Genomic DNA, 25,354 nt, shown 5'->3' with positions numbered 1-25,354 from the left:
ACTTTTCTTTCCTTCCTGCAATCCGGGTTGGAAAAAGGTTTGTCGCTCAGCTCCATCAAGGGGCAAGTCTCAGCGCTATCGGTATTTTTTCAGAAGCGCCTAGCACGACTTCCTCAGGTACGCACGTTCCTGCAAGGGGTCTGTCATATCGTCCCTCCTTACAAGCGGCCGTTAGAGCCCTGGGATCTGAACAGGGTTCTAATTGCTCTCCAGAAGCCGCCTTTCGAGCCTATGAGGGATGTTTCCCTTTCTCGCCTTTCACAGAAAGTGGCCTTTCTAGTAGCGGTCACGTCTCTTCGACGAGTGTCCGAGCTAGCAGCTCTGTCATGCAAATCTCCCTTCCTGGTGATTCACCAGGACAAGGTGGTTTTGCGCCCTATTCCGGAGTTTCTCCCTAAGGTGGTATCCCCGTTTCATCTTAATCAGGATATCTCCTTGCCTTCCTTGTGCCCTCATCCAGTTCATCAATGTGAAAAGGATTTGCATTTGTTGGATCTCGTGAGAGCGCTCAGGATCTACATTTCCCGCACGGCGCCCCTGCGCCGCTCGGATGCACTCTTTGTCCTTGTCGCTGGTCAGCGCAAAGGGTCGCAAGCTTCCAAATCCACCCTGGCTCGGTGGATCAAGGAACCAATTCTTGAAGCCTACCGTTCTGCTGGGCTTCCGGTTCCCTCAGGGCTGAAGGCCCATTCTACCAGAGCCGTGGGTGCGTCCTGGGCATTACGACACCAGGCTACGGCTCAGCAGGTGTGCCAGGCGGCTACCTGGTCGAGTCTGCACACTTTTACCAAACACTATCAAGTGCATACCTACGCTTCGGCGGACGCCAGCCTAGGTAGACAAGTCCTTCAGGCGGCGACTGCCCACCTGTAGGGTAGGGCTGTTTTTACGGTCCTATCACGAGGGGTTATTATACCCACCCAGGGACTGCTTTTGGACGTCCCAATTGTCTGGGTCTCCCAATGGAGCGCCAAAGAAGAAGGGAATTTTGTTTACTTACCGTAAATTCCTTTTCTTCTAGCTCCAATTGGGAGACCCAGCACCCGCCCTGTTTGCTTAGGGATTTTTGTTTTTTCGGGTACACATGTTGTTCATGTTGAATGGTTTCGGTTCTCCGATGTTCCTTCGGATTGAATTTGTTCTTAAACCAGTTATTGGCTTTCCTCCTTCTTGCTTTGGCACTAAAACTGAGGAACCGTGATCCCACGGGGGGTGTATAGGCAGAAGGGGAGGGGCCTTACACTTTTAAGTGTAATGCTTTGTGTGGCCTCCGGAGGCAGTAGCTATACACCCAATTGTCTGGGTCTCCCAATTGGAGCTAGAAGAAAAGGAATTTACGGTAAGTAAACAAAATTCCCTTCGTTTGTGTCATTTATTTCAGGTTTGTCATTGTAATACAGGCAACCACCATAGACTGTATCATCCTGTTCGGTGTCCCATTTTCCCTATGAGTAATCCCACTTGTCCTAAAGATTATGGTCCCCATATGTAAATTACTATTGCCAAATAATTGACGTCGCCTTTAAAGAACTGGCTTGTTAATATACCAGACTCAGAGACTCAAATTAACTCTCCAAGATGCAATTTTATATATATATATATATATATATATATATATATATATATATATATCTTTATATATATATATATATATATATATATATATATATATATATATATATATATATATATATAAATATATATATTTTTTTTGCACATTATACCATCTCTACCCTTTACAACTGTGTTTCATGTTGTGTTAATAACTACTTTTCCAGATGACTGGATCTCTCATTGATGGTTTATTGCCCCATATAACTTATAGAATTGTGCCGTCTCCCCTAACCTCCTTTATAGCTCTTACTAGCTGTAGTACCCGGGCGTTGCCCGGGATAGTGTCTGTCTGTCTGTCTGTGTCTGTCTGTCTGTGTCTGTCTGTCTGTCTGTGTCTGTCTGTCTGTCTGTGTCTGTCTGTCTGTGTCTGTCTGTGTCTGTCTGTCTGTGTCTGTCTGTCTGTGTCTGTCTGTCTGTGTCTGTCTGTCTGTGTCTGTCTGTTTCTATCTCTGTCTGTATTTGTATCATTCTATCTGTCGCCATTTCTGTGTCTGTCTGTCTCTCTATATCTGTGTGTGTGTGTGTGTGTGTGTGTGTGTGTGTGTCTGTCTGTCCGTCTGTCTCTTTGCCCGGTCTGCCTCTCTGCCCGGCCTGCCTCTCTGCCCGGCCTGTGTCTTTCTGTCTCACCACCGACATCATATTACCTCATACATAAGCTTCTTATACTAATAGTTTATTTTGTTCCTATAGCAACCACTGAAAGTTGCTACTAATAGCCAGTAGCTCCCACCTCCATTCAGTTAAATGGAGGCAGGATTTTGGTGAATAACTGTAAAGCGCAGGGTTAAATTTACCTGTCAAAACATAGTCTATGACATTCCCTGGGATGACATTCCCTGGGTCACATGGGGCGTCTGTGCAAAATATCGTGATTGTAAATGCGACGGTGCGGATTCCTTCAGCGGACACGCACACACACATATATATATATATATATATATATATATAAAAAAAAAATGTATGTGTATGTATATGTGTGTGTGTGTATATATATATATATATATATATATATATATATATATATATATATATATATATATATATATATATATATATATATATATATATATATATATATATATATATACTAGAAGGTGGCCCGATTCTACGCATCGGGTATTCTAGAATTTACGTATTGTGTAGTTCATGTATGATTTTTGTTATATATATATATATAGATGTTGTTGTGTGTAGTTACCAAGTGTTTGTGTAGGGCGCTGTACATGTTCTGAGTGTCGCGGGGGGTGAGAGCGGTGTTGTATGTGTGTTGCGTGTGTTGCGTTGTTTGTGGAGCGCTGTGTGTCTGTAGCGTTGTGTGTGTGTGTGTGTTGTGCGGTTTGTGTGTGTGTGGTGTGTTTTGGGGGGAGGTATGTTTTGAGCAATGTGTGTGTTGTGCAGTATGTGCGTATATTTGTGTGTGCAGCGTTGTCTGTGTGTGTGGGTGTCTGTATAGGGCGTTGTTTGTGATTCCTAGTGTGTGTGTGTTGTGCAGTGCGCGTGTGTGTGTGTGTTGGGGGGAGGTGTGCACCTCCCATCGTGCTCCATCCCCCATGCTGCGCACCCCCCATCGTGCTGCATCCCCCATGCTGCGCACTCCCAAACGTGCTCCATCCGCCATGCTGCGCACTCCCAAACGTGGTCCATCCGCCATGCTGCGCACTCCCAAACGTGCTCCATCCGCCATACTGCGCACTCCCCATCGTGCTGCATCCCCCATGCTGCGCACTCCCAAACGTGCTCCATCCGCCATGCTGCGCACTCCCCATCGTGCTCTATCCGCCATGCTGCACACTCCCAAACGTGCTCCATCCGCCATGCTGCGCACTCCCAAACGTGCTCCATCCGCCATGCTGCGCACCCCCTATCATGCTCCATCCGCCATGCTCCGCACTCCCAAACGTGCTCCACCCGCCATGCTGCGCACTCCCAAACGTGCTCCATCCGCCATGCTGCGCACTCCCAAACGTGCTCCATCCGCCATGCTGCGCACTCCCAAACGTGGTCCATCCGCCATGCTGCGCACTCCCAAACGTGCTCCATCCGCCATGCTGCGCACTCCCAAACGTGCTCCATCCGCCATACTGCGCACTCCCCATCGTGCACCATCCGGCATGCTGCGCACTCCCAAACGTGCTCCATCCGCCATGCTGCGCACTCCCAAACGTGCTCCATCCGCCATGCTGCGCACTCCCAAACGTGCTCCATCCGCCATGCTGCGCACTCCCAAACGTGCTCCATCCGCCATGCTGCGCGCTCCCAAACGTGGTCCATCCGCCATGCTGCGCACTCCCAAACGTGCTCCATCCGCCATGCTGCGCACTCCGAAACGTGCTCCATCCGCCATACTGCGCACTCCCAAACGTGCTCCATCCGCCATACTGCGCACTCCCCATCGTGCACCATCCGGCATGCTGCGCACTCCCAAACGTGCTCCATCCGTCATGCTGCGCACTCCCAAACGTGCTCCATCCGTCATGCTGCGCACTCCCAAACGTGCTCCATCCGCCATGCTGCGCACTCCCAAACGTGCTCCATCCGCCATGCTGCGCACCCCCCATCATGCTCCATCCGCTTGGGAGTGCGCAGCATGCCGGATGGTGCACGATGGGGAGTGCGCAGTATGGCGGATGGAGCACGTTTGGGAGTGCGCAGTATGGCGGATGGAGCACGTTTGGGAGTGCGCAGCATGGCGGATGGACCACGTTTGGGAGTGCGCAGCATGGCGGATGGACCACGTTTGGGAGTGCGCAGCATGGCGGATGGACCACGTTTGGGAGTGCGCAGCATGGGGGATGCAGCACGATGGGGAGTGCGCAGTATGGCGGATGGAGCACGTTTGCTCAGCCTCTCTCCTTCCAGCCTCCCTCAGCATCAGCCTCCCCCTCCCAGCCTTCCCCAAGATCAGCCTCTCTGCTCCCAGCCTCCTCCAGCACGCCGTGCTCCTCTGCCGACACTCACCCACACCCGATCGCATCCACTCACCCACACAACCGATCGTATCCACTCACCCACACAACCGATCGCATCCACTCACACACACCCGATCGCATACACTCACACACACCCGATCGCATACACTCACACACACCCGATCGCATACACTCACACACACCCGATCGCATACACTCACACACACCCGATCGCATACACTCACACACACCCGATCGCATACACTCACACACACCCGATCGCATACACTCACACACACCCGATCGCATACACTCACACACACCCGATCGCATACACTCACACACACACGATCGCATACACTCACACACACCCGATCGCATACACTCACACACACAGACACTGACGATATTGCACATACGCGCTGATACTCACAACATCCGGGGATATCACATGCTTCTGGCCATGTGATCCTCCGTCAGGTCCTGGAAGCTCACAGCACAATATCGCCGCCGAGAAGCAAGCAATATCCTAGGATGTTGTGAGTATTTGGATGCGATGTGATGTGTGTGTGTGAGTGAGTGTGATCTGATTTGTGTGTGTGTGTGTGTGTGTGCGCTGTTATGTGTGTGCTGTTATGTTATGTATGTTCCGCAGCTGCAGGACCTTGATGTGTGGATGCGATGTGATGTATGTGTGTGTGATGTGTGTGTGAGTGTGAGCCGGTGTACACTGGTAACTATGATACACATCGGGTAACTAAGGGACCTTAGTTACCCGATGTGTATAATGGTTAACAGCGTTCACGGCCTCCGTTAAGATCCCAGCATCGCAAGGTTATGTCTGGCGCTGCCGGGATCCTGACGGAGCCGGTGTAGAAGCAAGCGATATCCCAGCATGTTGTGATGTGTGAGGTGTGTGTGAGAGTGAGTGTGAGAGTGAGTGTGATCTGATGTGTGTGTACTCACCTGGGAATCGGAGCCCCGTGTCAGTTGGGCCACAGCGAGCGTGCATTGCGTGAGGGGGGCGGGGCCTGCAGAGAGCCGGGGCGAGAGGCCAATCCGTGTGGGGGGGCGGGGCCATGGCGAGCCCAGCGGCCAATCAGCTTTGTGTCACCGTAAGGACACAATTTCGGAGCATGACAGACAGACAGACAGACAGACAGAATATGTGTGTATATATATATATATATATATATATATATATATATATATACACACACATACATACACTGAGCTTTGTATATTAGATTTAGTTTTCATATATTGTATCATCAATCTTGAAAATCCTTGATTCTGTCAGCTGTGTGGTAGTGGGACTGATGCAGTTTCTTAGCTATATGTTAATTTGTCCATAGAATACTGTTTCAGCCCCATGAGGCACATTTTCATTTTTAGGAGGAGTTGTGCTTTATGCTCATCACTGTCATATGTCACAAGCAATACCTGTCTGCTCTAATGTATGTGTTCTGTAGAGGGCTCACTTATATGTTAGCATGGCTACTTATTTGTGTACGTGTTGTTCATTTTTTTTTACACCAATGTGTCAATTCCCAGTGTAACATTGCCTTTTCTCCCACTTCTGCACTGATGATGTGACCTCATTATCCATGTGTTCCTGTACCCCCTGCCATGCATTGTCTGTTGTTGCCCTCCCCTCCAGTCTCCAGCTTCCTATCTCCAGGTTTGTTCTAACACTCACCATTTGCCACAAGTCTGTGCTTTTTCCTTTTAAGCCAAGGGAGCGCTTTTCTTCTTGACTTATCTTCCAGTTTTCCTCTGCTGGAGCATTAATCCGCTGGTTTTGGAGTTAATGGTGGACAACAATCTACTTTAGTTCGGTCTGACTGGTGCATGGTGACACTTTCAATGGGGCTCTGCTGGGTGCTCTTCTATTAACATTGCTGTCTTCTTACAGGGATAGGCACAGAGCAGATTGTCGGGGGCTACAGCTGTTGTGTGCTATAGAAATTGACCTTACGTACACAATTATGGTCCTCTTTCTGAAGACAAAAGCTTAAAAATCCAATTGGCTGTCTGCTTGCGTTTACTACATTAGTTCTAAAACTTAAAGTGACTCTTCACCCTGGCACTGAAATCTGTTTTATATATTTGTCATGTAAGATCACCCTTCATGGTACCTTCGGTTTGTCTCATTCTGCCTCCTCTGCTGAGATCGGCTTTCTGGTCTTCCTGCATTCAAGATGGCTGTTTTATTGGCAAGTCTGAACCATGACTTCACTGCACATGACTTCACCTCATTGGTCTAGTAGTAGGCTTCTCGCTTACGGTGCGAGAGGTCCTGGGTTTGAATCCCGGACAGAGCCCATGGACTCTGTAGGGCTGTGGCCAATTGTTCATTCCTATCCTCGTTGATACGTACATGTGTTCAATGGAGGAAGAGCTGAGGTGATGTCTGTTTTATTGGGAAGTCTGAACCATGATTGCACTGCACAGGAAAGGCAAAGGCTTGGGTCAGATGTCCATGTCTATTTATATACGTCACGTTGTGCTCCACACTATTTTTAAATTTTATAGAATAAAAAATGTTAATTTTACTGACCGGTGAGTGCCACCAAATTCCTGTATTTGCGGAGTATTTATGGTTCATATTTGCCACTTCAATCTTGGATACAAGAAGACTCGCACGCTGGTCTCTGCAGAGGAGGCAGTGGAGGCAATCTGATAACACCAAGTAAAGTAGTGTCACTTTAAAGTTTATCTACATGATTTTACAGGTTTTATATAGATAATATCCTTCACTCCTAGGGTACAAAGCTTAAGAGTATCCTCACTATGAACCAGTTGGGAGATGATAGTTTGTGAGCCAGCAGAATTGTGAATGCAGCTCTGAATGACAATGATCAGTGTATACACCGGATTTCTCAACTTACATTATCAGAATAATTGGGTGCATCTATTTCCAAATTACAATACCCTAAATTCTGTTTATAAATAGTGACATACATCACTGCTTTGTACCTTCATTGCTAATATACATTACTTAATCTGATGCCTATACTACCCATATGACAGCTGCTTCACTTAGTAATCATTAATTTCTAATAATTTATTTTATGATGGAATAGCTGCCTCCGACATTTCTCTCTTTTACTCTGCATCTTTTTTTTTTTTTTAAATGAAAATCAGAATTACCGGTCCTCCAGTATTACCAGTAATTATTTCACTGCACCTCCCACAGGCTACACAACTAACTGAGCGCCCGGCTTGTGTCAAAAAAGATTACTCTAATTTCATGGCATCGCTGAACCTGCGGAACCGTTATGCTGGAGAGGTAAGAAGATTGCAGGAGTAGGCTACTATTAGCCATTAGTAATGCAATGGTCCCTGTTATTAGAGCCGCTTCCCAGATTAGAAACCCCTATTATTTCTTAATGTTATTTTATTTTTTATTTATCTTTTATTAATTTGCAAAGGAAATAACACCGACCTAAGGCACTATATCTGCTGATATTTAAAGGTAACAAGAAAGTATCAATATAATCTGTTATGGAGTGTAAGAGTCAGCAGACACGGCGAGTAATACGGAGCAAGTGGAATGCGATAAACAAATTACTCTATGGGATCGCTCCCATGAGCGATTTTTTTTTTTTTTTTTTTTTCCTCTCAGCCCTAATCGGACCGAGAAAACGATTGCAGCATGCAATGCGATCCTGTTTCACTCGCACCCATTCAAGTCTGAGGCGAGAGAAACATCACATTGCACTCGCATTACAGCGGTATATGCAGTACGATTCTTGCATCAGCCAGCAATGGAGGAGATAGGGAGATAAATGTCTCCCTCCCCTCTGCAGCGCTGGCTCAGCCCTCCCCTCCACAGTGCCGGCCCTCCCCTCCACAGCTGTGGTTTGATCGCATGATCGGACCACAGTCGCATGACACTCTGCTCTCGCTGTGCTGCCAGCGTGTGCCGAGTGTCATGCGAGGACTCGCTCAAATCCCCGTGTGGCCTCAGCCTAAGGAGTATTTGTTATATCATTGGTATCATTAAGGCAATTTGAGGCATTAATACCAGTTGTACAATAAAAAAAGACACAAAAAATAATTCAATGACAACCTAAACTGAATAAATTCTCAGATCAATAAGATGAAGTAAAAGAAAAAGCTGAAAGAAGGAAAAAGACATATGACACACAAGGAAAAGAGTAGTAAGGGAGAAGAAAAGGAAGGAAAAGTGTTCATGCCAGGGGTCCTATGACTAAACACTTAGTTTGACCTGGGGATTCAGCTGACGATATTGATTCCAACCAATAGAACCTTATTTTGTAGAAATGGTCATAGTAGTTATTCACGATGGAGGTGAGTTCGTCCATTAACATTGCTTCGTTCCTTTTAGAAAACCAGAGGGAGATTGTCGGAAAGGAATCTTTTTTCCACAGCAGAGGAGTGCATGCTCCAGCAGTTGTGATTAAGTACCTCAGTATAGTCCAAAAATATATACAATTCAATTCGGCCCTACCCTTGCATAAACATTTCTATGGCAGACAAAATCTTTGATGGAAAAATAAGGAATCTGTGGTGCTCACTTAAAGAAGCCACAAGTAGCATGATCCAACAAAATTCAGAAGAGGAGTGAAAAGGGCACTTACGTTCCTTAAAAAAATCAAAGAAACTTTATTATTTACATTAAAAGACCAGGCAAGGCAGGAGATAAGAGACGCAAGGCAAATGGATTACAGCCGTTTTGCGTGTATACTGGCCCCCAGAGTGGTCTGGGAAGAACTAATCATCTTGACATAAATGTATATGGGATTAGATGACCAGTCACCGTGCTGGATCTCCTATTTGTCAGTGTAATAATGAAGCCTGCCTAAGACATCTCGAGTTATTTAGGTCTAGGTGTTCCATTCTGGCTACCCAATGTGCTTTATCGATGACACAAGGGGCTTATGGAGGTATCTGTAAACCTTGTAGAATATGGAAGTGATAATGGTATCCCTTTTATATGTGTGTTGTTTCTTCGCCCACTATTTTAATGATTTTTGAGAAGCAGCGTTAAATTTTGTACTTGAGAGTTGGAAGTCTCGTGCTTCTCCTCGAGGGATTGGGTCCGGTCAGTTAGATCCTTGGAAATAGTTTACATTGTTCTGGAGGAAAGATGGTTAATTTCCTCCCATAATGAGTCATTGGCCTGTTGGGGAGAAGTTTAAATTCTCTGGGCTAAGGAGTATTTCTTAAAAGAGTATTCCCATCTCCAAGATCCTATCCCAATATGTAGTAGGTGTTATAAGAATATTTTCAAATACCTCCAATTAGAAATGTAGTCTACTTTTACTGATTAAGCTATGTCTCTTACCTCATGTGCAGGCATGGTAGTAGCTTAGGTATCCATGGTTACGACCACTAGCAACTAACGGTCTCTGTACGCGTGGCCATAACCTTGGATACCTAAGCTACTGTAAGTCTCTGCACATGAAGTAAGTGACATAGCTTTCAGAAAAAAATAGCTAGATTTCTATTTGGAGGTATTTGCTAATACTCTTATTACACCTACTATGTATTGGGATAAGATCTTAGAGATGGCAATACCCCTTTAACTGTATTACAGAATTCCTAAGGCCCTCATACACATTGGACTGAAGTCGGTCTTTCCCGACAGTTTAATGTTTATGGGGTTCCAGACTCTCTCGGACAAATGTCAGGAAAAATAAGTATCCAGCATGGTACTTTTTGTTTCCAGAAGGTAAACACTTCATAATCGGCTAGATGTTCCTCTCCAACAAGCTGGGACTGTCCAAAACAAAGAACAAGAGGACGTTTCATCAAATTCTTCATGTGCAACTGGACACAGTATGTAAAAGTGGCTGCAGAAAGGAATAAAATGTTTTTTGTTTATTTTGCTACTCTGTTGCAGAGATCATATATAATGAGTTGATTTTCGTTAAGTACAAGTGGGTGTTATCAGATAGTGTTCACTGGGGATGTGTAGTTTTTCCTGCACGAGGTTGACCAGTTATTAGCAGGCATCAACAATCAAAGGAAAGAATACATCCGCAGCACAGCTTAGAGCAGGGTTCTCCGTATGTGAGATGTAATAATACCGCTCTTATTTCCTGGTCTCCTGCATGACTCCGTGTTGGGGCAGTGGCAGTGCAGCTGAGCTTAGCTGTATCACATTACAAACCCTTCTATCACCTCCCTTCCTTTCATAGCATTGTCAGCTTAGCTGTACTGCCCCTTCCTTCACACTGCCTGTCCGGAGATGTCAGTTTCCCACTTATGTCTGCTGTGTATTGGCAACTTGTAATCACTCTGCAGTGAGATCAGGGCTACATAACATCTTGCATGTCTCGCCTGCCTGTTGTGGTCCACAACTGTGTGACATTCAATGACAGCCTGCTCTGATCTCATGGTAGAGAGAGTACAAGTTGTAACAAAAGACAATAATGTTAAACTGACACTTTGAGCTGTCAGACCGTGTCAGACAGTGTGGAGACTCTGTAGCATAGTTGACATTGCTATGAATGGAGGAGATTTGATAGATCGCGTAGGAGGTTAGACAAAGCGATCAGAACTGAAGCATTAATCTTACACAATGAGAAATATGCTATAGGTTCTGGTGGAGGTGTGATCTTTTCTTTGATTGTGATTGTTGGTATCTCTTTGTGATTGGTCAGCATCATACAGGGGGAAGAAATACACGCCCCCTGTGAAAACTAACACCCACTTGGACTTAACAAAATTAACTTATTAGGGTCCAAATATGTTGATTTGCTAATATCTCTGAAAAAGAGACAAAATTAGAAAAAAAATATGTATTTTACTCTACGTTCCAGCCACTTTTACATTGTTTGTCTAGTTCAACATCAAAAATTTGATAACCGGTCCTGTTTAACCCCTTCATGACCTTTGCCGTAAGGTTACATCATGCTCAAGTAGGAGTTCACGACTTATGTCATGGCGGGTACAGGAGCTGTGCCTGCACGATCACCGCTGGGAGCTTGGCGTAAAGGCCCTGTAACACACAGAGATAAATCTGCGGCAGATCTGTGGTTGCAGTGAAATTGTAGACAATCAGTGCCAGGTTTGTGGCTGTGTACAAATGGAACAATATGTCCATGATTTCACTGCAACCACAGATCTGCCAAAGATTTATCTCTGTGTGTGACGGGGCCTTTAGTTATAGCCGAGCTCTGGCTGTCACAGCCAGGGATGATGCCCGCACCGCCCCTTGCTGTTTAACACCCTAAGTGCTGCAATCAATAGCGATCACAACATATAGGAGGCTAGAAGAAGGGAATGCACTCCCTCTCCCACCCGATCGGGACCACTACACGTCGATCATGGGGCCCTGATCGTTGCCATGGCAATATGAGGTCATCAGAATGAATCAGCCATCTACGGACAAGTACTTTTACTAGTTTGATTGCACTGACAGAAGGTTCTTAGACCATGCTCCTAGCATGGTCTTGCATGCTAGGAGCATGGTCTAAGAACCTTCTGTCAGTTCAATTAGACTAATAAAAGTTAATGTCCCATCCTGGGACTAAATAAAGAAGTGAAAAAAGTGAACGTTATTTTTGAAAAAAATAAATACAGTAAATAAATATTAATCTGAAAATATAGAACAAAAAAATGAATACAATATTCTATCAATAAATATGTATATTAATGTAAAAACAAAAATAAACAAAAAAGTACACACATTTTGTATCGCTGCATCCGGAATAACCTGATTTATCATACTGTCCGACTAGTTAACCCATTCAGTGAACACTGTAAACAAAAAAAAGTAGCAAAAACTGTCTTTTCATCATACAGCTGACAAAAAAGTAGAGTAAAACGCCATCAAAAAGTCACATGTAAATAAAAATGTTATTTCTGAAAACACCATTTGTCCTGCAAAAAACAAGCCACCATACAGTTCCGTGAACAAAAAATGTAAAAAAAAAAAAAAAAAAAAAAAAAATAGAAAGCTATAGTTCTTACAATACAGCAATGCAAAAATATTTTTTTTTCCTATAAAATCGTTTTTCTGGTATAAAAGGTGCAAAACTTTAAAAATAAATGTGGTATCGCTTTAATTGTATTGACCCAAAGAATAAAAGTGTCATCACTTTTAATGGTTAACGGCATAAAAAAAAAAAATATTCCTGGATTGCTGTTTCTTCTTGATTCTGCCTCCCAAAAAGCGGAATAGAAAGCGATCAAAAAATATTATGTGGCTGAAAATGGTATTAATAAAAACTCCAACTAATTCCGCAGAAAACAAGCCCTCACATGTCTGTCGGCACCAAAATAAAAAAAAACTATACCCTTCACTTGCCTACTGAGTCTATAGATAAATCCAGTTCTGGTGGCTATACGTAAATCCAGCCCTGAGCTTGGCATATACACTAGACTATGCCAAAAAATATCAGGATGAAAAATATGAATTCCAGAGAAATCTGAGTCTTGGATCGTTTTGGCAGGTTGCCGGCATGATTGAGTTTTCCCGTGCTACTGGTCGGACCTCTGATTTGAACAAGTTAATGCTAAAACATCTGAATGATGCTTTGGAATCAAATCAACGTGAGGCCTACACACAAGTCCTCTTCAAACTCACAGCCATGCTGATCAGCAGCAAAGGTAAGGACTTTACAGGCATTGTAAATAGAAGCACGACCATAATGTGGGGTAATCTTATTATGACACATAAAAATCTTGTTTTTCAGAATGTGATGCTCAGCTTCTGCACCACTTGTGCTGGGCACCTCTTCGCATGTTTACGGACCATGGAATGGAGACCGCCATTGCCTGCTGGGAATGGCTTTTGGCAGCTAAGAATGGAATTGAAGTTCCGGTAAGGACTAGATGGATGTATCCAAACCTTATAGAGAGAACTTTGACACCAATTTGTTGGAAACCCCCTGTATTTATTTAATACAATACATAGTTTCCTTCCCTCATTGTTGGAACTGGTTATTGTGCTTTAATTTCTGGCGTTGTATTGGGCTTTTCTTAAACTTATCTGGCATTTTCACAGTTCATGCGAGAGATGGCCGGCGCATGGCAAATGACAGTTGAGCAGAAGCTTGGACTTTTCTCACCAGAGCAGAAGGAAGCGGACCCCTTGGCAGCCTCTGAGCAAAGCCAGCCTCAACCATGTCCTCCAAAAGTGAATCCCCATTATATATGGATTGATGTGAGTTATAATTTGAGATGTACTTTGAGCAGTTGTTAGATTGTATGCTGTGTACATTCGGCGTAGGTGTCTAAAAAGCTCATGGCGCATTTGATATAAGCATAGCATCCTAGACCTAGCATATGCCAAAGATGTCCTTTTTACTTACATTTTCTAATAGGAGCCTATTGGCTACCTTTACCTATCCAGTGCCTTGTGTTACAGGTGTATGCCAGGAATAATATGGAAAAAGAAACACATTTCCCTGCCTGTTATTTTTTTTTTTTTTTTAAATAAATGTTTCTTTGTCGCTCCATTGGGAGACCCAGACAATTGGGTGTATAGCTTCTGCCTCCGGAGGCCACACAAAGTATTACACTTTAAAAAGTGTAACCCCTCCCCTCTGCCTATACACCCTCCCGTGCATCACGGGCCCATCAGTTTTATGCTTTGTGTTGAAGGAGGCACACATTCACGCAAGCTCCACATTTTAGTCAGCAGCAGCTGCTGATTGTATCGGATGGAAGAAAAGAGGGCCCCCACGGGGCCCCCGGCATGCTCCCTTCTCACCCCACTAAGTCGGCGGTGCTGTCAAGGTTGAGGTACCCATTGCGGGTACAAAGGCTGGAGCCACATGCCGTTTTCCTTCCCCATCCCTTAGAGGCTCTGGGAGAAGTGGGATCCTAACCGGTCACCTTTCACTAGGACCGGGCTCCCTCCGCAGCCCCTGGGGGAATCTGACGGACAGGAGACTGGGTATCATCAGGGACAGGCCCTGCATCTAAAAGGTACTCTGTGTCCCCTTGGGGACGGCGCATGGAGCGCCTGGGTTACAGACGCTGCAGCGGCTGCTGTTTTTTCTGTGACGACCGGGACTACCACGCCGACCGCGCCTGTTCGTCGGCCGCGTTATTAAATTTAGTCCCCGGCTTCTGCGGCCTAGTACCATAACTCCCGCCCCCGGGCCTGCCAGTCAGGGGTAAGGGCGGGACGGTCGACTGGACGTCGGCAGTGAGGGCTGGAGCATACTTAGGTGTTCTCCTCCCCCCTCACTGAACACTGTGGGGCACCAGATTCCCGCACTTTATTAGTCACCGCCCACGGCTCCCTCCTCCCCTGAGAACTCTGGCAGCCATTTTTACTCCAACTTGTTCGTGGTGCCAAAAAAGGACGGATCATTCCGTCCCATTCTGGACCTCAAACTGCTCAACAGACACGTGAGAACCAGACGGTTCCGGATGGAATCTCTCCGCTCTGTCATCGCCTCGATGTCCCAAGGAGACTTCCTAGCATCAATCGACATCAGGGATGCTTATCTCCATGTGCTGATTGCACCAGAGCATCAACGCTTCCTGCGTTTCGCCATCGGGGACGAATACCTTCAGTTCGTGGCACTGCCTTTCGGCCTGGCGACAGCCCCACGGGTCTTCACCAAGGTCATGGCAGCAGTGGTGGCGGTCCTACACTCTCAGGGCCACTCGGTGATCCCTTACTTAGACGATCTTCTAGTCAAGGCACCCTCCCGGGTGGCATGTCAACACAGCCTGACCATTGCTCTGGAGACTCTCCAGAGGTTCGGGTTTATCATCAATTTCCCAAAGTCAAAATTGACACCGACCCAATCACTGACTTACCTCGGGATGGAGTTTCATACTCTCTCAGCGATAGTGAAGCTTCCGCTGGACAAACAGCGTTCACTGCAGACAGGGGTGCAATCTCTCCTTCGGGCCCAGTCACACCCCTTGAGGCGCCTCATGCACTTCCTAGGGAAGATGGTGGCAGCAATGGAGGCAGTTCCCTTTGCGCAGTTTCATCTGCGTCCACTTCAATGGGACATTCTCCGCAAATGGGACAGGAGGTCGACGTCCCTAGACAGGAACGTCTCTCTTTCACTGGCAGCCAAAACCTCTCTTCAGTGGTGGCTTCTTCCCACTTCTTTGTCGAAGGGAAAATCCTTCCTGCCCCCATCCTGGGCTGTGGTCACAACGGACGCGAGTCTGTCAGGGTGGGGAGCGGTCTTCCTCCACCACAGGGCTCAGGGAACCTGGACTCCGACAGAGTCCTCCCTTCAGATCAATGTTCTGGAGATAAGGGCAGTGTATCTAGCCCTAAAGGCGTTCCATCGGTGGCTGGAGGGCAGACAGATCCGCATACAGTCGGACAACGCCATGGCGGTCGCGTACATCAACCACCAGGGCGGCACACGCAGTCGTCAAGCCTTCCAAGAAGTTCGGCGGATTCTGCTGTGGGCGGAAGCCACAGCCTCCACCATCTCCGCAGTTCACATCCCGGGCGTAGAAAACTGGGAAGCAGACTTTCTCAGTCGCCAGGGCATGGACGCAGGGGAATGGTCTCTTCACCCGGACGTGTTTCAAGAGATCTGTTGCCGCTGGGGAACGCCGGACGTCGACCTCATGGCGTCTCGGCACAACAACAAAGTCCCGGCATTCATGGCACGGTCTCAAGATCACAGAGCTCTGGCGGCGGACGCATTAGTTCAGGATTGGTCGCAGTTTCGACTGCCTTATGTATTTCCTCCTCTGGCACTGCTGCCCAGAGTGTTACGCAAGATAAGGTCCGACTGCTGCCGCGCCATCCTCGTCGCTCCAGACTGGCCGAGGAGGTCGTGGTAGCCAGATCTGTGGCACCTCACGGTGGGTCAACCGTGGGCACTCCCAGACCGTCCAGACTTGCTGTCTCAAGGGCCATTTTTCCATCTGAATTCTGCGGCCCTCAACCTGACTGTGTGGCCATTGAGTCCTGGCTCCTAGCGTCCTCAGGGTTATCTCAAGATGTCATTGCCACCATGAGACAGGCCAGGAAACCAACGTCCGCCAAGATCTATCACAGGGCTTGGAGGATCTTCTTATCCTGGTGCGCTGATCAGGGTTTTACCCCCTGGCCGTTTGCCTTACCCACTTTTCTTTCTTTCCTTCAATCCGGAATGGACAAGGGTTTGTCTCTCGGCTCTCTCAAGGGACAAGTATCGGCGCTTTCCGTGTTTTTTCAAAAGCGTCTAGCCAGGCTTCCGCAGGTCCGCACGTTCCTGCAGGGAGTTTGCCACATAGTCCCACCTTACAAGCGTCCGCTGGAACCCTGGGATCTTAACAGGGTGCTAACGGCTCTTCAGAAACCACCTTTCGAGCCGATGCGAGATGTCTCTCTATCACGCCTTTCGCAGAAGGTGGCCTTCCTAGTGGCAGTCACATCACTTCGGAGAGTGTCTGAGCTAGAAGCGCTGTCATGCAAAGCCCCCTTCCTGGTGTTTCACCAGGATAAGGTGGTTCTGCGTCCGGTCCCGGAATTTCTCCCTAAGGTGGTATCCCCTTTTCATCTCAATCAGGATGTCTCCTTACCTTCTTTTTGCCCTCATCCAGTTCACCAATGTGAAAAGGATTTGCACTTGTTAGATCTGGTGAGAGCACTCCGGCTCTACATTTCTCGCACGGCGCCCCTGCGCCGTTCTGATGCGCTCTTTGTCCTTGTCGCTGGCCAGCGTAAGGGGTCGCAGGCTTCCAAGTCAACCTTGGCTCGGTGGATCAAGGAACCGATTCTTGAAGCCTACCGTTCTTCTGGGCTTCCGATTCTTTCAGGGCTGAAAGCCCATTCTACCAGAGCCGTAGGTGCATCCTGGGCATTGCGGCACCAGGCTACGGCTCAGCTGGTGTGTCAGGCGGCTACCTGGTCGAGTCTGCACACTTTCACGAAACACTATCAGGTGCATGCCTATGCTTCGGCAGATGCTAGCCTAGGTAGGCGAGTCCTTCAGGCGGCGGTTGCCCACCTGTAAGAGGGGGCCGTTTTCGGCTCTTTTTATCGAGGTATTCTTTTACCCACCCAGGGACTGCTTTTGGACGTCCCAATTGTCTGGGTCTCCCAATGGAGCGACAAAGAAGAAGGGAATTTTGTTTACTTACCGTAAATTCCTTTTCTTCTAGCTCCTATTGGGAGACCCAGCACCCGCCCCTGTTCCCTTCGGGCTGTTGTTCTTTTGTGTACACATGTTGTTCACGTTGAATTGTTCTTTTGGTTCATGGTTTCAGTTCTCCGAACATCCTTCGGATTGAATTTACCTTAGACCAATTTATAAGTTTCCTCCTTCCTGCTTTGGCACCAAAACTGATGGGCCCGTGATGCACGGGAGGGTGTATAGGCAGAGGGGAGGGGTTACACTTTTTAAAGTGTAATACTTTGTGTGGCCTCCGGAGGCACAAGCTATACACCCAATTGTCTGGGTCTCCCAATAGGAGCTAGAAGAAAAGGAATTTACGGTAAGTAAACAAAATTCCCTTCTTTACCTCAAAGGAAGAATTATTTGCGATCCGATGCTGTCTGTATACTCTTGTGTTTCCTCTCCGGCCCAGGAGCTGTGGTATGATCAGACCATGTCCCTGTATGGTCAGACACGGCCATTACACAGCACATAGCAGGGACAGATATACAAGATTATCTCAGCACAGGAACTTTTTTTTTTTTGTTAAACATCCAATTGTGGAACTTATTTATTCCAAGATCTATGGATTAAAATGAACTTTGTAGGAAACTTCTTGAAAGTGTAACCATCATTTTAGTTTTAAATTCATAAATCAATAGTATACATCAAAATAAGAAACTTTATGGTGTAACTTCTCATAGAAATATGCTTCTTTCTCCTCCAGGACTGATGAATCATTTTAAAAAAATCTCAATTTCCAGGTAAAATCAGTATTCAATGAAGACTAATTGTTCTACTAATGAGATAGGACATGTATGTTGCTGCGGATAAGATTCTATGTAGCGGGAACTGAGAGAGAGGAGCTAGAGGCAGAGCTCCTCCCATCTACATAGAATCTTATCAGCAGCAACTGCCATCTCCTATTGCAGTAATTGAACTACAGTGGAACCTCGGTTTACGAGTAACCCAGTTCGTGAGTATTTCGCTAAACCAGCAAAGCTTGCTGTAAATTTGTAACTCAATTTATGAACAAGCTTTGCTGTACGAGCAAATACTCAACGCACACACTTCCGGTTCCGTACTTTCACTGCGCTCTGACCTGCTCTTGCAGTCTGCACAAACACACACACATTATGCTCACCTTACTTTCTGTTCCCTCGCCGGCCTCCTGGTTTTTGTAGTTCGCCGGTACAGGATGTGTATCTGGTAACCATCGCGACCGATGCCGGAGCTTTTGCTGTCAGACGCTTCTCAAAGGCAGCACGCTGACCAATCGGAGGCAAACGGCTCAAGCGGAAGCTCCGGCATCGGTCGCGATGGTTACCCGATACACATCCTGTACCGGCAGATTACAAGAACCAGGAGGCCGGCGAGGGAACAGAAGGTAAGGTGAACATCATGTGTTTGCGTGTGTGTTTGTTTGTGTGTGTGTGTGTTTGTGTGTGTTTGTGCGTGTGGGGAATGGCACAATAGGGGACTAGGATGGGACATTTAACAAGTTGTGGAACGAATTGTCTGCATTCCAATGATTTTTTATGGGAAAACTTGCTTTGCTAGACGAGTAACTTGGTTTACAAGCACACTCCCAGAACGGGTTGTTCTCGTAAACCAAGGTTCCGCTGTATTTGTCTTCATTGACTACTAATATTACCCTGGAATTGAGAATTTTCAGAATGAATGAATAGTTCTGGAGGAGAAAAAAAGCAAATGTCTCTGATAAGATATATTACAAAGTTTCCTATTTTGCTGTCTACTATTGATTTATGACTTAAAAAGTAATACAACAGCTCTTTACACAGTACAGGTTTGTTGACTCGCGCTCTACCGTACCGCTTTTACTGATGTTGCGTTGCATTGTTCTATCTAGTTTCTGATGCAGAGGTTTGAAATTGCCAAGTATTGCAGCTCTGACCAGGTGGAGATATTCTCCAGTCTCCTACAGCGATCCCTTTCCCTAAATATTGGAGGAGCAAAAGGGAATCTAAATAGACACGTAGCAGCTATTGGACCCCGTTTTAAGTAAGTATTTTTGGGGTGTTTTTTTTTTTACATCTTGGGAAAAAAAAAATATAGAAATTTAGCTTACAATTTATAATCTTAACTTAACATCGGGTTATTTTACCGGGGAATGTTTTAGTATACATTTATTTATTTATTGAGGCTTCTGCTTTAATTCACAAAGTAACAGTCCTTTCTGCTATAGTAATGTAATCATGACCCCTCTATTACCTGTATGCAATGGTGTGCACCACAATATACATCCCTTCCCACCTGAAAATAATGTGGAACATACCACTGTGAAAGATAGGAGGGGTACTGACCACACAAAATAACTTTTTATATTTTTCAATTGTGTACAAAGCAATGCAAAATACTATATCTTTTTTCAAAAATATATCTTTTATAAAAATAAATATTTTACATTACTCCGAAAAGTTACCTATTTTTATGGAAAGGTTAATCCTACACTTAAACTTGCGATAAAATAAATAAAAATTGTGGTTGATATTATTGGATTTGGGCCTTTTGTAAATTAGTGATTTTCCATTGGTCACCCATCCCCCACGTACAGATGGCATAAATTGAAACCTATGAATGGACAGTACTTAAAATACTGTCACTCCCAGATGTCATCCTGCTGATGGTGTCCTGCTGGAGGCAATAACACTATTGGTAAAGGAACACTTGGTTACCTCATTAATTATTGAATTGCTTATTGTGCATCTTCTTAAAGAGTGACTTTAATTGACTTTTGAAGTTAATTTGAAGCCGTTTTTTTTTTTTACTTACCGTAAGATTGTGTAAATCATTTGTGTGCCATCTCTGCAGGCTGCTGATACTCGGGTTGTCATTACTACATGCCGATGTGGTCCCTAATGCTACCATCCGTAATGTTCTCAGAGAAAAAATCTACTCTACAGCATTTGATTACTTCAGGTACGGTATTAAAGGGAAGCTTTCACTTGATTCATGCTGCCCAGATTACAGGCAGCATGAATCGGAGTCTGACTGGATGAATACAGCTATGATATGTTTTTCTCTGAAAAGTTCCAGCATTTCTTAGTACATGAAATGAAGGATAACAACTTGCCGATCATCTGGGCACTGCAAAGGAGGAGCTGGATCAATCCCAAAACACTTAGTTTTCAGAAGGCTTTCACCTTTACTATTCTCTGGACCTCCTATATCCATTGGCAGAGCCCAGATGATCCACAAGTTTTTATTTTCCATTTCTTGATCTTCAGTTCCGCTATTTACTAGGCCAGGAACCAACCGTCAGAGCCGTAGCGGTTTATCTGGATCTATTCCCACTCGTCACAGTATTGTGTCTGCCTTCCACAACCACACCAGGCAAGTGGTTCACTTCCATTCATCGATAAATTGTAATCAGTGATCCACACAATGAGCGCACTTCTCTTTTTGGCATTTCATAGTAAACATAGTTTGAAAAGCTGGACAGGGTCAATAGCGAGAAATCTAACGAAGAGCCGATAGAGAAACAGAGTTAAAATCCATAGCTAATAGAAAAAAGTATTTTTATTAATTTATTCAACAAATCACTAAAAAATTATATAATGAACAAACGAATGGAGGCACAGGTGTGATACACAGCAGGTAAGTTACACAAACACTGATACACAATAAGGAGCTGGTACGCTAAGACCACTAAGAGCCTGAATAAATAATAGATAAAAAAAAAATCAGTAGTTGCTAATGCCAGCTAAATGTAGCCCCAATACAGCCAAAATATCACATTGCATAGAATATAATAAGGGGTAAGGCAAGACAACCCAATCAGAATAATATAAAGCTTTCTTTAAGCTTACCCATTTCACTCCCTGTACCCGTTGGTGAGTCACTGGCCCTGATGCGCGTTTCGCGTAGGGCTTTCTTGGTGGGGGGCCGTTTAGTCTGGTGCTGCACCTGCTGGCTACTCCCTGCTCTATTGCAATCGATTGACAAGTCTCTGCCTAGGTACACAGCTGGGAGAGACTTGTCGATCAACTAAACTGGTGTGGGGAGAAGGTGGCTGGGGCAGCATCGGACTAGTGACATCTCTGTGGTCTCTGCAGCTTTGCAACGTAAACATACCTGGCTCTTACTCATGCTGCCTGTGGCTTGGAAAAGCACAAGTTAAGTGACAGTTTCCCTTTAAATGCATTTTTTTTTTCTCGTGAATACAAATATAACTTGATGAATTACCTGTTCTGTTTTTTAGATTGGCATTATTAGTTATGTAGATTCAGTAATCCCACATATTATATAAACATTGTGCTCATTCGTGAACATTTTACAACGTCTTCTATTCTTTGTCTGTGTAGTTCTCCTCCTAAATTCCCGACACAGCCAGAGAAGCAGCTTCGGGAAGATATAACCATTATGATTAAGTTTTGGACAGCCATGTTCTCAGACAAGAAGTACCTTACCGCCAATCAGCTGGTTCCTACAGGTGAGAGATTGTCTTTGCCTGTGTATGACAATGAGTTCACTTGTTTTCATCGACATATGTTGGATTAAAGTTACGCAGCAAAAGTGTAAGTTTTGATCACAGATCAATTTTTTTTTAAACTTATATAGTAAGTTATCTCAGATGTTGCAATGTGGTGCATTTGTATGTTTGTCTACAGACATGAAAATTTAGTTTTTTTACTTCAACATTCTTAAAAAATTCTAACAAAAAAGTCATTTTTTTTTTGTAGCATCCATTAACCATTCTTTGCATTGACCCCTGTCTTTTCTTGTGATTCACATTAATCTACATTAATCTATAGATAATCAGGATCCCTCAGTGAACAGTTTGTCTGTAATGGTAGACGTGACACGTAGCAATCTGGATGTAACGGTGGGCTCTCGGCAACAAACCGCTCAGGGCTGGATAAATACGTACCCCTTATCCAGTGGCATGTCTACAATCTCTAAAAAATCAGGTAACAAATTTAATTTTCTTCTTTTTGTTTTAGAGTTTTACAGATAGTTACTCAAATCGTAAATTCTATATTTCTTTATCGTTCCTTTGGGAGACCCAGACCATGGGTGTTTAGCTTCTGCCTCCGGAGGACACACAAAGTACTACACTTAAAAGTGTAGCTCCTCCCTCTGAGCTTATACACCCCCTGGTAGCCAGTCCTAGGCAGTTTATCGCTTTGTGTCAGGAGGCATACATCCACACATGCATTCTCATCTGATTTGTTTGACTTTTGGAAAGAGTTTGAAGAAAAGCGGGTCCATGTCTGGACTCCCGGCATGTCCCTTCTCACCCCACTGTGTCGGCGGTGTTGTTAAGGTTGATTTACAAGGCTGCAGCCTTACATGCCGCGCTCCTTCACCATCCCTTCTGGGCTCTGGTTTGAAGTGGGAGCCAGCACGGTCTCCATGCCTGGCAGGAGTCCGGTCTCCATCCACAGCCCCTTGAGGATTCTGTTGGACCGGAGCACTAATCCCCAGGGACATGGCCCTGCGTCTCAGCAGCTAAGTACCTGAGACGTTTATGTTGGGGGTCCCGGTTCTTTATTGTAAGGGGAGAGTATGCTGTATGTAATTGTTTTAACTTTTCCGGCGGGTTCTCTAGCTTTTGCCTGAGAACCGCGCCGATGGTGCCTGCTTGTCGGCCTCGCCGCTTAAATTTAGGCCCCGGCTTCGCCGGAGGCCTAGTTTCATTTTCCTGCCCTCGCATGTCACTCATGCAGAGGGACAGGTTCGGCTCCTCCCGGCGGCCGTTCTACACAGGGGAGGGACACTCCCCACTGCTGGGGCGTCCCTCCTTCCCTGCAGGTCTCTATAGCCCTCCAGTTCCCGCTCTTTTATAGGAACGCCCTCTTCTCAGGCAGAGTTCTCTCTGCTCTGGGACATCCTGAATTCTGCATCTCTGCTGAGGTGCTGCGACTGGGGGACCGGGCTTCGGGATCTGGAGGGCACACAACACCGCGCTCAGCGGTCTGGTAAGCCACAGCCGGTCTCCGGTTGTGGACCTCTGTATATTCTCCCTGGGGTTCATTCTCTGAAAAGCCCCCACTCCAGCAGCATGTCTCACACAAGGAACAAGGCTCCAAAGCTTTATTCTGCACTACATGTAAGCTCCTGCTGCCTGAGACGAGCACCTATCCACATTGTGACGTCTGCTCTAACTTGGCGGTGCCACAGCCTGGAGTCTCACCCCCAGTGGTCTCTCAGGCTGCTGCTGCACCTGTGATTGAACCCCCGGCCTGGGTAGAGTCCTTTTTTAGGTCCATATCTCAGTCATTTGCTGAGTCCATGGGGCTTTTGTCCAGGACTTTGATGAATATGCATCAGCCCCCCTCACAGGGTGCCTCTAATACTCTTGACAGAGGACTCCTATCCTCTGACCTCCGTCCATCGGAGCTCACGGAGGATTCATCATCTGATCCCAGACCCCGTCCTTCTAAGAGAAGGTGCAGGGTTTCCTCCCCCTCCCCATCCCACGGCTCTGTCTCAAGAGCTGACTCTCAAGATGAGGAGGATGCCCTCACTGGGGACTCGGAGGCTATGTATCCCATCGATCCAACTGGTCATCCTCTAAGCCTTCCGCCTCGTCCGCTAACTCAGCCAAGGATCAGAAATCCAACTGGCGCCCAAAAGCGCGTCCGCAGAAGACCGCAGGAGGTTCTGCCACTAAGGCAGCTTCCTCATGACTCTCGGCCCGCTCCAGCCACGTCCTTAGTCGGTGGCAGGCTCTCCCACTTTGGCGACGCTTGGTTAAAGCAAGTCTCCGATCAGTGGGTGAGAGACATCATATCTCACGGCTACAGGATAGAATTCTCTTCCAGCCCTCCAAACAGAATTTTTCCATCCACTCCCCACTGCTCCAAGGCCGCCGCCTTCTCGCAGGCCGTGTCGTCCTTGCAGGCAAACGGAGTGATTGTCCCAGTTCCCGCTCAGGAACGGTTCAGAGGTTTTTACTCAAATCTCTTCCTAGTTCCAAAAAAGGACGGTACCTTCCGGCCCATCCTGGATCTCAAGCTTCTCAACAAGCATGTCCGGGTGCGGCATTTTCGCATGGAGTCTCTGCGATCAGACATTGCCTCTATGACCCAAGGGGAGTTCCTGGCGTCCATCGACATCAGAGATGCCTATCTACATGTGCCAATCGCAGTGTCACATCAGCGTTGGTTACGTTTTGCGATAGGAGAGGATCATTTCCAATTCGTGGCTCTCCCCTTTGGGTTAGCCACGGCCCCTCGGGTATTCACCAAGGTCATGGCGGCAGTGATTGCGGTCCTGCATCTCCAGGGGTTAGCAGTGCTTCCTTATCTGGACGACCTTCTGGTCAAGGGTACATCCAGCGCAGACTGTCAGCGGAGTGTTTCGCTCACTCTCGCCACCCTAGCCCAATTCGGGTGGATTGTCAATCTTCCCAAATCCACTCTGACTCCGACCCAGAGTCTCACGTACCTAGGGATGCAGTTCGAGACTTTGCCGGCACTTTTGAAGTTGCCCTTAGACAAACAGCTGTCACTCCGGTTGGCGGTGCGCTCTCTCCTGAGGCCCCGCCGTTATACCCTCAGGCGTCTGATGCAGGTGCTGGGTCAAATGGTGGCCTCCATGGAGGCGGTTCCCTTTGCCCAGTTCCATCTGCGTCCTCTGCAGCTGGACATTCTCCGCTGTTGGGACAAGCGGCCTTCCTCCTTACAGAGGTTAGTGGCTCTGTCGCCACGGACCAGGAGCTCTCTTCAGTGGTGGCTTCGACCCCTCTCCCTGTCCCAAGGGCGCTCCTTCCTGACTCCGTCCTGTGTGATTCTCACCACGGATGCCAGCCTA

General features: G+C 46.4%; 1 protein-coding gene across 2 annotated transcripts in view; it reads left to right on the top strand.

Moving 5' to 3' along the window:
* The window catches only part of PI4KA (phosphatidylinositol 4-kinase alpha), a 268,461-nt gene that overhangs the window by 180,311 nt on the left and 62,796 nt on the right, over positions 1 to 25,354 (top strand). The window contains exons 30-38 of one of the 2 annotated variants that reach the window (XM_075321249.1): positions 6,184 to 6,204; positions 7,723 to 7,815; positions 12,953 to 13,109; positions 13,196 to 13,323; positions 13,507 to 13,665; positions 19,446 to 19,597; positions 20,408 to 20,515; positions 21,901 to 22,028; positions 22,351 to 22,506. In XM_075321249.1, the coding sequence (XP_075177364.1) occupies positions 6,184 to 6,204; positions 7,723 to 7,815; positions 12,953 to 13,109; positions 13,196 to 13,323; positions 13,507 to 13,665; positions 19,446 to 19,597; positions 20,408 to 20,515; positions 21,901 to 22,028; positions 22,351 to 22,506 (1,102 nt within the window). The remainder of the gene's footprint in view (positions 1 to 6,183; positions 6,205 to 7,722; positions 7,816 to 12,952; positions 13,110 to 13,195; positions 13,324 to 13,506; positions 13,666 to 19,445; positions 19,598 to 20,407; positions 20,516 to 21,900; positions 22,029 to 22,350; positions 22,507 to 25,354) is intronic. The other variant, XM_075321257.1, reaches the window with a different exon arrangement.

This window comes from Anomaloglossus baeobatrachus, chromosome 1 (genome assembly GCF_048569485.1).
Source record: "Anomaloglossus baeobatrachus isolate aAnoBae1 chromosome 1, aAnoBae1.hap1, whole genome shotgun sequence".
NCBI classification, from domain to species: domain Eukaryota; kingdom Metazoa; phylum Chordata; class Amphibia; order Anura; family Aromobatidae; genus Anomaloglossus; species Anomaloglossus baeobatrachus.
Note: the sequence above shows the minus strand (reverse complement) of the source record. Positions and strands in the feature narration are given on the sequence as shown.